The sequence below is a fragment of the Leptonychotes weddellii genome, chromosome 3, assembly GCF_054177405.1.
Source record: "Leptonychotes weddellii isolate Sample4059 chromosome 3, ASM5417740v2, whole genome shotgun sequence".
In the NCBI taxonomy this organism is placed as follows: domain Eukaryota; kingdom Metazoa; phylum Chordata; class Mammalia; order Carnivora; family Phocidae; genus Leptonychotes; species Leptonychotes weddellii.
In genome coordinates, this window is record NC_138371.1 from 148296119 (window position 1) to 148311732 (window position 15614).

The 15614-nt window shown below is 36.9% G+C and overlaps 2 protein-coding genes across 13 annotated transcripts in view; one reads left to right on the forward strand and one right to left on the reverse strand.

Moving 5' to 3' along the window:
- The window catches only part of SCEL (sciellin), a 732032-nt gene that overhangs the window by 326728 nt on the left and 389690 nt on the right, over window positions 1-15614 (forward strand). The gene's annotated exons all lie outside the window — the stretch shown is intronic.
- MYCBP2 (MYC binding protein 2) overlaps window positions 1-15614 on the reverse strand; it is a 254870-nt gene that overhangs the window by 147502 nt on the left and 91754 nt on the right. For all 12 annotated transcript variants that reach the window (XM_081815062.1, XM_081815063.1, XM_081815067.1 and 9 more), the window contains 3 exons: window positions 9060-9177; window positions 3203-3407; window positions 2447-2600 (listed from right to left, as the gene is read on the reverse strand). In XM_081815062.1, coding sequence (XP_081671188.1) covers window positions 2447-2600; window positions 3203-3407; window positions 9060-9177 — 477 coding nt within the window. The remainder of the gene's footprint in view (window positions 1-2446; window positions 2601-3202; window positions 3408-9059; window positions 9178-15614) is intronic.

The following is a 15614-nucleotide window of genomic DNA, read 5'->3' on the forward strand; positions in this document are numbered from 1 at the left end:
GCTTAACCATCTGAGCCACCCAGGCGCCCCATCCCCTCGCTTTTAAAATGAATATATTCTTATATGTATTTAAAAAACACATGCATTTTAAAAAAGTGTCAAGACAATATAAACCAAACTTAATACCTGTGACCCATAGAGAAGGTTAATAGGATTTTTATGGGGAAAGAAAAACATCTGAAGAAGGACCACACAATTCAAGTTTTGCTTTGCTGTTAAAAAAGTAACAACACATATTTATGTATAAATTTTGAAGTGGGAAATAAAATTGCTATTCTTAACATTTATCTGCTTTTTACAGATACTAAGTTTCTAATTACTCAGGAAAAGTTAGCTGTTAAGAATACAAAAGGAAGCCAACTCCACCCGGAAGGAAAGTCAAAGTGAGCTACTACTGAACCTGCAGCATCTACGAGGACTGTAAAATATAAGTACCTACTGAAAAATACAAAGGACATAAAACAGCCAGAAGTCAGGATAATGGCATAAAACTCTGATCCTGATTACAAGAAAACACCTTCCAGCTGTTTAGTGAAACATTTGAGGAGAATTTTAATCTCTGTTTTGGAACAAGGGAGTAAGTACTCAAGGACCTGGCAAGGCATTTGAGACCATCTCTCCTATCACTATCACCATATGTGAAAAAGGCAAGGCTCAACTAACTGCACATTACACTTCTGAGTTCTGGAGTTCTGTTAAGACTCCAGGGAAATAGCTCTAGTTATACTGTTAGAACCCAGTTCTGCTAGTAACTAACTTAAAGAATGCATTTCTAATTTAGTGAATGTATCCATAAACAAAGTCTCCACTGTTGATTTTTATTTTGTTAATGTAAATTTCTTTCATTTGAAGATAAAACATATAAAGATTATAGGAAATAAAACACCAACTTAAACCTAAGTCCAAACCAGAGCTTGCTCTTTGGTAACTAAGTCTCTTCTATACAGACTTGTAATCAGTAAATAACTAATGACTAGTCTGTCTTTGTGCCTTTCTATCTCCTCCACGCTATCCCACTGTGACCACTCCAATTTTGGTTCTTAGTACCTCATGTCTTCATAAGAATTACTGTAAGACTACTCACCTCTAGTCTCTCGTTATCTAATCTATCCTGTGGAATGCTGCTAGGGAAATTGAAATTGACTGAAAACTCAATCAATTCTGGCTTCCAGGCCTTCTCACAAAATGCCCAAGTAAGACAGTAGGCTGGTCAGCAACCCGGGAAGCACTGTAATTCCTTCACTCTGAATGCAGCCTTAGGACTGACAGAAAACATGGCTTCTTAAGACCTGGCTGGCTGACAGAAATGAAAGTAGTCATGGGCAGAGGAAGAAGACAAAAAAGTCTTTTCCCTTTCCTCATTGGTGCCAGTTAAATCTTTCAATTTATCTAATTCCTGTCCACTGAGGTTGGCCAAATAAACAATGCAAGAGGGGAAAAGAAAAAAAAAAGAAAAAGGTAAGTCCTGTGATGAGTCAATCTGGTGATGCAGGGGACACCTCCTACTAGTATTCAAAGCTAGAAATGCTGAGGACAACAATTTTCTTTACTCATTATGTATACAAAGCACCATAATCAATTTTAAGCAAATACAACATAATTTGAGTCTCTAGTGTACCTGTATCCATTCTCTACATTTTTATAGTTTCTACAGTTTGGCAATATTATACATTTCTACATTTCTCTACCAATATACGTACATTCATAAAGGGCATTTATCTTAATTATTCTATATTGTCTTTGGCACAATTTCTTCTACATAGTTGGTAATAATTCGATATATGGAAACAAGAAAATAGAATGAGTTCTATACAATTTAGACAGGATTGCTGACAGATCAAAAATAATTAACACCTCTTGAAAGTATAACTGCTTAATATGACAGCAGCAAACAGTTTTTTTTTTTTTTTTTTTTTAAGATTTTATTTATTTATTTGACAGAGAGAGACACAGTGAGAGAGGGAACACAAGCAGGGGGAGTGGGAGAGGGAGAAGCAGGCTTCCCGCCGAGCAGGGAGCCCAATGCGGGGCTCGATCCCAGGACCCTGGGATCATGACCTGAGCCAAAAGCAGACGCTTAACGACTGAGCCACCCAGGTGCCCCCAGTAGCACCTACCATGTACCTCTGCTCTAAATTCTTCATTCTTCATAACAATTTATGAGGTAGGTACTATTATTACCCCAAATATTTAAATGAGAGAAGTAAAGCACATAGAGTTAAAGTAAACATTCCAAGGTGACACAGAAAGCATACTGTGGATCTGGGATAATCCGAGGCGGCCTGGCTCAGAACACGTGCTTTTACTGTAAAGGTCCTGGGAAGCACAGTTAAAAACGAGAGTTCTCATGTATAAAAGCTCTGCCTTATACATGAATTTTATATCAACACAAGAGTATAATTTGATCAGAACTTATTTACTACTCCATTTTATAAACAGAGCTTACCTCCAAATGACATCATACACAGGATCAAGACACACACCAAATCCTTGCAGGTCCTCTTGTTCAGAGTCATTAAAAGTTTTACAACTCCCATCCACTTTATTTATCAGAAGACACTTAAATGGAGGAGGTTCTGATATAGAAGCAGGTACCAAGCCTTGGGGAAAGATATTTATCCATCTTAAAAATGCATTACCTTTTTATAATGCCTCAGCTTAGAAGATAAGTATTATTTATAAGGGAAGTATTATTATTACATCCATTTTACAGATGAAGAAACTGACACTTCAATAGATTAATTAAAAACTTTTAAGTAATTGAATTAGTACCAAAACCTCAGGCTGTCTAAATCCACAACACAAGCTCTTAATTTCTATACTCTATCACTCCAGTATATAATTATTTATGATATCACAGACACAAGTATAGATTGATACCTATAGATGGAACTTCAAAGTTTGACTTAAGTTACCTTTCATAAAAATTAATTTCTACCACTTATTTAACAAGAACCAATACAGAAAAATTCCTCCTTCCAATACCGGTTTTATCCTACTACAATTTGGCTCATGTTTCCACCACTCTCTAGCTTATAAATACTCATATAAACACAGACATTTAGAAGCTTCTTTAAAATTTCTTCAAAGAGAAAGAAAACAAAAAGCTCTAAGATTATCTATCTCATGATAGGTAAAGATGAACCATTTACTGTCAATCACAACAAAGATTTTGGGAAGAACGTCTGTTTGGGGGTATTACCTATTATGTGTTTACTGGCAAAAATTTCTGATGTTGCCAGCACGTGAGAATTAATAAGTGCTTCATCAATGCGTAAGAAGGTCTGGTCCCCACTTGCACCTATCCAGGTAGCCTTTCTTCCATACTTTGATCCAATGTTAGGCATGGGAGCTGGTTTTGCATTCCAATATGGCACATCCAAAATTGGTCTACCCAGTTGTCCTTTCTAAAAGATTAAATAAACCATATTAACAACATTACTAGATAAACAATCAATAATTTTTTATAAAGTTAAGAAGACAGGAGACAAAAACAGCTCTATGAGAAATTATTCTTTATCAACTGTTAGTACTTTTTTTTAATTAATGAATTCATGTGACATTTAGACCAAAATTTGTAAAGGAATAAAATAATTTCTATTATTCTTAGGAATGCTCTTCCTAATAAACCACCAAGTATATTATTAAAAATAACAATAGCGCTGAAAATTTTTTCCATCCAAGAAATCACCCTGAAATACTGTCTTCACCTACATTTAAAAGTATAATACACAACATGTTAAAAAATTAGTATTACAAATTGTTATTTTAAAAAAATCACTTTGATATTTTAAGTTGATAGTACTTAAGATGATAGAAAGTCACGACTAAAATCACACAGTCTGAAAATATTTGGGTAAAGGCCAAAATAATGAATACTACAACTGTGAATACAATTAGAAAATTACATTTTTTACACATGACCATGTGTTACTAAATTACTTATGTTTCAAGATAAACAGCATAACCAATGGTAAGGTATGATATCTTAAGTAAATAATTGTTAACTCACTTAAAAACTATGGCTGTCTATAGGTAGTAGGTTAGGTAAGAGTTTAATTTAAAAAACAACAGAAAGTCTCTCATTACTAAGCTAGTAGTAGCTATAAAAGAAGGCTGATGGTGGATGGGTAAACATACATCCACCCCTGGTTCAGGAGTTTGCCCTCCCCCCAAAGCACTCCCCTTCCAAAAGCCCTCTGGAGGGTGGAAAATGCTGTCTCATGGCATCCAGGGTCATCTGCAAGTCCTAGGAATGAGAAATCATTAGCAAAAAACCTGAAGAACACTGGAGCACTGCAAATAGCCTGGTTAATTCTCACCCAACTATCGGGTTTCTAGGGTATTCTATCCCTCCTTCAATACCACAGCAAGAAAATATAGCCACAAAGTGACTGCAAAAGCAACAGAGCTTTAAGCACTGGGCTGAACCAGGGGAGGAAAAATGTGGAAACCACACAAACAGAGAAGAAGCCCAAAATTTCGATGTTAATATGTTAATTCTCAGCTTCTTTCAATGTCTATCCTTATTTTTTGACAAAAAAAAAAAAAAGCATAAAAAATGTGAACAGTGAGCAAAGTATGTCATATTCAAGGATATATTATGCTTTTAGAAGAAAAATAATTCTATTTGTCACTGACTACTGAAATAAATATCTATTCCCTTACTATCAACCAACTAATGTACAGAAAAGCAGTACAAAAATACAACAGATGACTGGACAGCACCACGGGATTCAGAATGTGGTTATACATAAGCCATAGTTAAATTCATAAAAGTTCACAATTAGGACTTCTGTGGGTAGAGGACAAAAATGGCTGTCTGATTTCAAATATTGCCATTCACATTCTTCCCCAAAACAACACAAAACCAACACACAGGGCAAAGAAAACCACGCATGACTCAAGCCTTCAGCAGTTTAGGAAACAGCAGATCCGATGACCTTTAAGTCACCTGTAACCAGAGGAAGAAACCAAATTCCAACAGTCTTCACCCTGGACCTGCCACTGCAAGCTAGAGGAAGTGAAGAGTGCAAAAGGGTGGCTTATGAAGGAGAACAGTGGAGTATGGAGGACTTAAAAGAAGCACTGGTAAAATCATCTCCCAAAGAGAAAATCTAACCCTTAATGTCAAAATATGAAATGAAGGTTCACAGCACCAGCTACAGGAAAAAGGCTTCAAAGTGTGCAGGACCATTTCTCACCCATGAGACTGACGCAAATTAAAAGGTATGACAGCATATTCTGTGGACAAGGCTGTGGAGAAACAGGCATTTTCAACCATTGCTGGTGAGAATGCAAAAATAAAGGGAATTGTTAATATCCCACAAAACTGCATAGGCACTAACCTTCAACCCAGACATCTTACTTCTAGAAATTTACCTCAGAGGTACACCTCTAACAGTATTTATTGCTTTCATTGCAAAATACTGGAAAGTACTTGCAAAATATTGGAAAGTATGTCCACGCATAAGAAACTGAATAACCTATAGTATATATGCACAAGGGTACTATGCAGATATAAAAAAAAGAAAAAGGAAGATCTCTACAAACTATCACAGAATGATTTCTAGGAGATACAGTAAAGTGATAAGGGCAAAGTGCAGAAGAGCATATATAAAATGCTACCTTTTGAAAAATAAAGGGAAATAATTGTATGTGTGTACATATATACACACATACCTGTATCTATACAATACACACAGGAAGTATAAACTGGAAAACAACGAAGTTCATTACTTACAAGCATGGAGTAAAGGGGATATGGGAGGAGATGACACTTGACTGAGTACGCTATTTTTGTGTAACTTTTAACTTTTGGAAACATATTAATGTTCTACATATTCAAAGAAATATAATTATATCTAAGGACATGAAGGAGGGATCCTAAAACTAAAAGCAAACTGAAACAGTGCACTGGACCAGAAGCCCCTTTCCTTAGAAGTCTGAGAGCTCAAAGAAGACAGGACATGCCAGGCGTCAGCATTTTAACCAGTGTCTTCCCCGGAATGGCTAGGAAGTCTGTTACCACAGGGAGAAGAGGAACACCACTGTGTAACAGTCCTTGAATCTGCCCTCCCTTTGGCAACAGTAGGGAGCCTCATTCATTGTTCCAGGCCAAAGTTATCTCCGTGCCGAAAGGGCATCTCTCTCCCCCAACCCCTGACATTAGATCTTACTCACTTTACAGAGATGACCCCCTGACCCAAGACAGGGTGAGACAAACAGACCTGTAAAAGTGCTTGTTTTCAGGGACAAGGGGAAGAAGGGTGGTCACTGGCTGTAGCTGTTCTTCACGAAGAATCTGTTATTTGTACCTATTCTTATGACTATTAACTAAAGTTTTTTTTTAAAATTAAAAAAAAAAGGCAAACTGAAACGGATGAATCCAACTCTATTCCAAAGGAATAACATAATTCCACTGAAATGGGGTGGGGGAGAGCACCCAAATAACTTATGAACACAGTATCTGACTATATGCCGTCAGCTGTGGGGAAGGACACAGGTGAAAGGGGGCAAGAGCGAGAGTGACAGACAAATCCTGAACTCCTTGTAGTGAGTTTGTTTTTATAGTGGTGTGGGAAAAGCAAATATAAAACTATTTTACCCATATTTCAGGACTGAGTGAATGAGAAATAAGTACTCATATTGTTAGAAGCCGGAATTCTTATTGTGGAAGAAAGGAAACAAACATGGAATGGGTCAAGATAAGAAAGACCCCTGTGGGGATAGACTGGAAGTAGAGGTACTGGTGTGGGCTTATGATTTCTAAAATACCTACAGGTATGCATACATATGTGTACTGAGGATATAAAGACACCCCACTGCAATGAATACACTCAGTGCTCAATTGGTGTCTAAAACTATTCCCCAGTAAAAAGAACCCATGTTCTTGGAGAAACGGCTGATTCTAGGACTGACACAGAGAAGCCTGAAACAACTTGTTATGCCAGGAAGTAAGGAAGTGCCCCCAAAATGAAGGGGCATGTCATAAGAACACAGGAGCCAGCTCAAAGGGATTCTGATCCATGAAATCTGAGACAATCTACACAACCAAATAATTATGGACAGTAATGAGGAAAATAAAAATACATGGATCTGTACCAAACACACCAAATGAGAAAGAAGGGCTCCTGCTTACAATAAAATGCAAAGGGCCAACTGTTAAATGTGAGCGGGTGCTGGAGTTAGAAAATCTTCATTTTGCAGTCATTAATAGTAAAGGGTTTAGGCAAGAATGGGAACCTAAATCTAGGGGGAAATTATATGAGAAGCAGGTACCTTAAAACTGTCTTATTAAAAAAGTCAATCCATAAACTGCTTATTAGTTTCAAGAGAAAAAATACTAATTATGCATTAGAAAAATCAGACATTTTCCAGGTGGGCATTTTGTGCCTTCAGATGTGATGCCTGAGGAGAACACAACATCACTTACATAGTATTTTGGCCTGGAATACCCAACCTGAATCTAAACATGAGGAAATATCACAGAAACAAAAATGAGGACCATTTTATTTAAAAAAAAACAAAGTACCATACTCTTCAAAAATGTCAATGTCATAATAGACAAAGAAAAGGTGTGGAAATGGTACAGATTAAAGGAGACTAAAGAGACATGACAATCAGATGCAATACCTGATCTTAGATTGGAGGAGACAAAAAATGCCAAAAAATAATTATTGGATCAATCAAAAAAAACACAAACTGAAGTATTCAGGAATAAAGGATCATAATATATGCAGTTATTCTTAAAGGATTCAGGAAAAAAAATATGTTTTACACACACACACAAACACACAGTGCTTAAGAGAGAACAAGAGCATGCATGTGCAAGTGATAAAGCAAATCAAAATGATACCAATAGGTGAAGCTGGTTCAAGAGTATATAGGTGGGGGGTGGGAGGGATGGGGTGGCTGGGTGATAGACATTGAGGAGGGTATGTGCTATGGTGAGCACTGTGAATTGTGTAGGACTGTTGAATCACAGACCTGCACCTCTGAAACAAGTAATACATTATATGTTAAAAAAAAGAAGAAGATAGCAGGAGGGGAAGAATGAAGCGGGGGAATCAGAGGGGGAGACGAACCATAAGAGACAATGGACTCTGAGAAACAAACTGAGGGTTCTAGAGGGGAGGGGAGTGGGGGGATGGGTTGGCCTGGTGATGGGTATTAAGGAGGGCACGTATTGAATGGAGCACTGGGTGTTATACGCAAACAATGAATCATGGAATACTACATCAAAAACTAATGATGTAATGTATGGTGATTAACATAATAATAAAAAAATAAAATAAAAAGAATTAAAAAAAAGTATATCGGTGTTTTATGTACTATTCTTACTTTTTGCGATCTTTCTGTAGTTTAAAAGCATTTCCAAGTAAAAGATTTTTTCTGAAAGTTCACATTTACATTTAAAAAAAAATCAATAGTTGCAAATTACATCCCAGAGACTTAGGTTATGCAGTTCTGAGTAGTTACCCACATCAGAGACGGTATAGGCTTATTAGCACAGTCTTACAAGGCTTTTCCTTGATCTCTACTATGCCCAAACTATACAAAATTCTCAGAGCATTTTCAGTCTTTTCAAGCTTTGGCAGAAAGAGAACAAAACAGGCAAGCAGACAGAGACAGGGAGCAAGGGAGAGGAAAAAGGAAACTATAATTTTAAACAAATCTACAAGAAAACCAGGCTTTTAAGAAGTTCTAAATTAGAAACAGTTCTATATGTTAAAAATGAATCTTTGCAAGCTACTTGGGAAATATGCTTTTAAATGACAGAATAACTCTACTGAATGCTTAAAGGATTTTGACCTGGAATAAGCATGTCAAATTCTAACACTGCCGTTAAATATAATAAATCCTAATACTACACTAGAGAAGACAATTATTTCACAGTAATGTCATTCAAGTCTTGTGTGTGCTGGATGTGGAGATAGGAAATATGCATATGCAATAATTATAACACAAGAATTTCACTGAAACCAGAAAAAATAGCTGACACAGACAAATTGGCAATGGTACAATGCAATACTATTAATGCTTAAAAAATTCCTTACAGAAAAACTTCCAAATGTGAAGACCTGTCCATCCATTAAAAGTACTGCCGTGTGGTTGCTGCCTGCAGTAACTTGTGTGCTAGGGCCTGGCAAAGCTTGAACAAGAGTGGGACATCCCCTAGGTTAAAAAAAAAAAAAATTAAGTCAATTTCTTACAAGACTCAACCGAAATAAAAAGCAATAAATAAACATTGCAATAAGGAATAGAAGAGATAAAAGGCACTACTGGTATATTTAGTAAATATTTATTGAGATACTATATGCCTGTCTTCATCCTAGGTGCCAGATATACAAAGATGAAAAAGACATTATCACTGACTTTAAAGAGATTATTAAAGATTTCCTGAATTTACTACCCTACTTACGGACACATAATTTTTATTTTTTCTGAAAGACTGGTGCTACCTTTGTTCTAAAAGGAAAAAATTTACCTTTTATAGCAATGGCATGTTAGAGATCTCTATAAATATTTATTAGATGAAATAAAAATCATACGCTGCTTTAACAGGAATTCAATCCAGGAGCTATACAAAACAATCAATTTTATATAATTTTTTCTAGCTTTTTATCTGAGCCATGATTTTAGATTTTAACATAGTGGTTAATGAAATCAGAATACAGTACGGCGAGAGGCACTAGAGCAGTGACTGGATGCTCCAACTCTAGAGCTAGACTGCCTGGGTGTAAACCCTGGCTCCACCACACAACAGCAGTGACCAAGACTGTGAGCAAGGTACTCATCCTTCTTGTATTTTAGTTTTCTCTTCTATAACATAGAGGATAATATTAAACCCTACCCCGTAGGGTTCCTATGAACAATAGAGAAGTTCATATATGTCAAGTGCTTGGATCAATGTCTAGCACACATTTAACACTGAGTAAATGGTAACTATTACAATAAAGGACATCCTTATATCCATTGTATCCACCCTTGTATGACTTTATTAAGCATTTATTAACCACTTTTAATAATCATTATCTGTAATTAGAATAATCACTGTAGAAATAGTAGACACATAATAGGAGAGCTCTGTTTTAGAGACAATTCTGATACTTTAAATTTTTTAAAATTTAATTTTTTTATTTAGAGAGAAAGAGAGAGAGCACGAGCAGGCAGGAAGGGCAAAGGGAGAAGGAGACAGAATCCTAAGCAGGCTCCATGCTCAGTGCGGAGCCTGACGCAGGGCTTGATCTCATGACCTTGAGATCATGACCTGAGGTGAAATCAAGAGTCAAATCAACTGAGCCATCCAGGCGCCCCATTATTTAAATTTTTAAAAAATTACATAAAATATATTTTCTAATGGTTATTCAGGCTGCAATGAATAGTACCTGGAAACCTAGTTATGAAAATCTTGCAATAATCTGGGGAGTTATGATGAAGACCTGAACAAAAAACAGTATGAATTCAAAGAAATGAATGAATTTGATAGCTGTAAGGAACAGAACTGCCTAGATTTGGCAGGTGACTGATATGGGGCAGGAAGGTATTTTGCTTAAGCAACAAAGTAGATGGTGGTAACATTCACTTAAGACATGAAAATGAATGAGATCTAGGAAGACAATTAGAGCAAAGAAGAGATCTTAATTTTTATTATGAGTTTCTTCTAACACTTCAGGTATGGACAGAGGAAGAGCTCACAGCAATCCCAGACATAACAAAGAGGAAGAATGAACTCTGGAAAAATGTGTTATGAAGATAGTTACCAGAAGAGAAGGTTTCAAGAAGGGGGAAATAATGTACATGCTAAACACTCTAGATACACATACAAATGACCACTCGATTTAGTAAGAAAAAGGTCTCTTTGGTGGAGAACAGGCACAAAACTAGCAGATGAAGAGTTAACAGTGGGGTCAGAGACTATGCAAAACCCCTTCAAGAATCTCTACACAAAAAAGAAAAATAAAGGAGAACCAACAGCTAAAGGGAAAATGAAGCTCAATCAGGCTTTGTTCCTTTTAAGATGATAGAGATTTATATAAGTTTAAAAGCATGAGTGGAGATAAAAAGGCTAAAGATACAGTTTAGAGAGGAGAAAAGAAACAGGGCGAGATCCTTAAGGAAAAGGTAGGTAGGCTTCATAACATGGATGAGAACAGGTCCCTCTTTCAAAGTAACATAAAGAAGGAGCAAAAGAAGTAGTATGGTTGCAGATAGGTTTGTAGAGCTGGTGGGCTGAAGAATTTCCCACCTAATGGTTTTTATTTTTGCTGTGATGGAATAGAAGAAGGAAATGGGTAAAGCAGAGGATCTGAAGATTACAGAAAAGAGACGGTGGTGAATGGAACAAATAAATATGTAGACCAGGAGTTTTTAACTAAGATTCAAAGGCTTCTAGGAAGTCTATGAGTGAGCTTCAGGAGATCTGTGAACCTTCTAAATTTGTAAGCCAACCTTTATGTGTATATTCTTATATCTACTGTTCTGAAGAGAGACCCCATCTTTCATCAAATTCTCAAGAGGTGTTAAACCAAATAGTTCAAAACCAAAAAGCAGAACAATGACTGCCCATTGTAGAAGCCCTGGTTGAATCTGGAAGTCAGGTAACAATCTGCACACATACAGTGATTTACTTTTTTCCAGAAGCCTAAGTTAGACATGGAAAACATGGATAGATTGATCCATGCTGGAAGTGCCATGCCCTAGCATTGAGATCAAGAGGGAAAGAAAACTGAGGTTACTGGTGAGAATATAGATGAAGAGAATAAATAACAATCTCTAACTTGGGGAGAAAATAAAGTAAAAAAAGGTAGAAGAGAGTAAAAATGAAAAGGGCAGTGGGGAATGAAGTACTGATAAAGTCAAAGGCCAAGTAAAGTAAAGCTAAGTAACAGAAAAAGAAATTATCATCAGATTATGAGGTGTTTAAACTTAAGAATTCAGAGCTGGAGCTGTGCTGGATCCAAGATGGGTCCTAAGAATAACTATCATGAATGTGGAAGTAAAATTTACTAGATAGAAGGTGTCAAGATAAGTATATTTTATGGGACCACTGACAAGGAGAAAAAAGTCACTCATGAGTGTGACAAGACTCTGAGTCAGAAAACACTGTGAAACAGATACGAAATTTTAGATGAATGAAAGGTAATTGAGTGAATGGTAAGTAATAAAAGGGGAGTCAAGCCCAACAGCCCTGCCTCAAAAGAGCAGTAGTTTTTTAACTTGTGGATGGAGTAATATGACCAAGAATAGTAGTGAAAGGTAAATGGTTTTCAACTCTGAGCTACAGGAAGTTGTGCCAAAAAAACAACTGCCCCAAGGGCTATATGGTGAACTAATGCTCTCTAAATGTCCAGTAGCAAAGAATAAAGGGAACATTCTTATAACAGTTCACTTGTCTGTAGTATGCAAAGCACTTTTACATAAACTATCACTGATTATTAAAATAACTCTATGGGTAGATCTGAAGAGCTTCAAGCATTTTCCCAAGAGCTGGTGGCAGGCCTTCTAATACAGTCTTTGAACCCTTTCCATAATATTAGTGAGCCCATTTATTAAATTATTTTGACTACATAAGAAGAACGGAAAAGAAAAACTACATGTGTATGTTTGCACGCATGTGTCACACTAGGCATTTTACATACACTGCATTAATTCTTCAATAATCCTATGGGATATTTAAAGTAAGGCCTAGTAAATTGCAGTTATATAGTTGGTAAGAGATGAAGCAAAGATTTCAACCTTCTCTAAATGGTTCCAGATACTATGATTGGGTAATATATTAATGCAGAATGAAGACAGTCTAGCAAGAAAAAGAAGAAACTAAGAAACACTATAAGAATGATCAAAATTCTACTGGAAAACAGAGAATAAAAGCATCTAAACTATATAATCTCTTTGTCAACATCCAGGTTAAGGTTTACTGAAAATGGTTAAAAAAAAAAAAAAGTGGAATTCAGACATTTAGAAGCATAATGAACAAAACAAACAAACCAAAAAGAGGGTTAGTAGACTCATGTCATAAGAATGTACAGAAGCCCTCACAAGCTTTCTGACAATCACTTTAAAAAGCAGCAGCTAACATCACCGAGCACTTACTGTGGACTAGGCCCTGTGCTAAGTAACAGGCATGATCTCCCTGAATTCTCACAAGAACCTTCAGAGGAAAATATACGTACTCCAGTTAAACAGAGGAAGAAACAGAGACAAAGAAAAGTAACTTGGCCAAGGTCATACACGGGCACCAGGTGATAGAACCAGGACCCAAACCAGAGAATGAACTCAGTCATTCTGCCAGGACAACACATTAAGTAAGGCGACCATCAATAACATTTTGTTAATCTTTGCCACCATGCACACTTCAATACTGACCTTCCATAACCACACATTAAATTCCAGTTAAAAGCACTTGATTACTACAAACTTTTAAAAATAGGCCCCAATCGTCCCCTTTAACTAAATATCTATTAAATGTCTTCTTTGTGGTAGTTAACACGTATGCGATAGGGGCTCTGTTCCTCCTGGGGCTGTTCCTCCACATACGTGGCCAATTTGTTTCTGAAGTAGTACCATAGTTCTTGTGTCCTGTCTTACAAGTCCCCCATGGGTCAAGACAAACAGGGTAACTAGAGTGGTTACAATAGAAACGGTTTTGGCTAATTTCTATTTAGCACACCAGGCATAGTGTGTAAGCATTCTTTCACTGGGTTACCCAGTTTGCTCTCCCCACACCACATACTATAACTCAATGGAACCAGGAATGGAAATGTACCTGTGGGAAAAGAACAACTTTGAGCAGTTAAAGCAAACCCCACCAGAGTTTAATCTTCTTAAGAAACCTGAAACCTTTTTAATAATTTAAACCAATTATATTTTTGTGAAGATGAAAAATTCCAGCTATTCAAAATACTCAGCATATTGTTATGATATCATCACCTGAGCAAGTCACTGCAAATTAAGGGATGGTGCTCACTGATACAATCAGGTCTACGAGACAGTGTTTTTAGGTAACCTCTTTATTTTAAAAGCTGACAAGAGCACTTCTCTTTCAACAGCCATTACACCTCAATATAGTGTAGCAGAATCTTGTGCCTATGCTGATCATTCATCATATCGCACAGTTACCTCAGAGCTGTGATTTGATTATAATCATGATTTTCACTATTTCCCTCCCACTCAGGAGAGACCATGAAATATAGTGATTTGCCAATTATTTCCTGTGGAATGGCATTGAAGTACAAAGTACGATTTGTGAAGAAGCGCCCTCTTGTTGCACACAATTGATGGTCCATCATGTCTAACCGTAATGCACTTTTCTCAGCTTATGCCATGACTACAAAATAATCAATAACAGCAACAATGATGATGATGATGATAATGAAGACGATGATAAACCCTCTTCTCCTGTGTCATGAGCCTCAGTGAAAAACAGAAAAGTTGCCAAATTCTTCCCCATACAAATTACAACCCTGACTCAGTCTCTGCATATCACTGATGTCATTCCACTCTAAAGCAAAATATCTGTTGCCTTCTAACACCTGACTGTAACTGCTCAACCCTGCAAGCCGTTGGTATTTTCTCATGTCCAACATCCAGTATCCAAATGTCATATCCAGTGATATTTGATAAACTAATTCTGCCAAAGACCTTTTGTTCTCTTTCCAAGCACAATATTTGTTATTAAGATTGTGATAGCTTTTGTTAACTAACTAGTATTAAAACATGTAAATAAAAGGAAAAAGATTGTGATAACTTTACAAATCTCTTGACAAGAGTATCAAATGTATGCTATACCTATATTTTTAGTGAGAAATTCAACTTAATGGTTCCTTAATCATCTCTTCTCATTAGCAACAACATTCATCAAAGTAACTAAGGACATTCCATTTCATACCCATTTTGTGTGCACTGAAAATGGGTCTGACCCTGCCCTCAAGGGACAGACAATGAGTGGTTCTTAATCCTGATGCACGTTAGAGTCTGGACAGCTTTTAGGAAAAACTCTTGATCCTATCCAGCACTGCCCTTGCTGCCTCCATCCACCTCCACCCCACCCCCACCTCCCAACATACACTTCTTAGAAATTCTAGAGGTAGAATCCAGGCATAGGATTTCTGAGGTTCCCTAGGTAATTCCAATGTGCAGCCAGGATTAAGAATCATTGGTCGTTACCATATAAATGGCAATAACTGCATCCCTGCCAGAGTAACGGGGTGGTTTCAGAACAAAGTGAAAATCCTGGATTTTATTTAATGACTAGAGTAATTCACTGTATGTAAAAGAGAAACCATATACACCCAGTTGATTCTGGCAGGTATCTTATGACTACAAGGGAGAATGAGGCAGAGTAGAGATTCACAAAAGAAGGTTCTTATGGCGAAATGAATTAGTAAGTCAAGTCTGGCCTAAAGCTGCCGTACCTATCTCCAGACTTGATCAACAAGGCTGGTTTCAATGGTGAGGCAGCCATATATGTGGATCACTCAGATCTCTGACAACCTACTTTAGGGAGCATAGCTGACTGACAGCCTTAGATGCTGTTCCTTTGGATCCATGTGGCCATTCTTCCCCTAGGTTGCTGCCAGCCTATGTCTGAGCTGGACCATCCTGCCCAA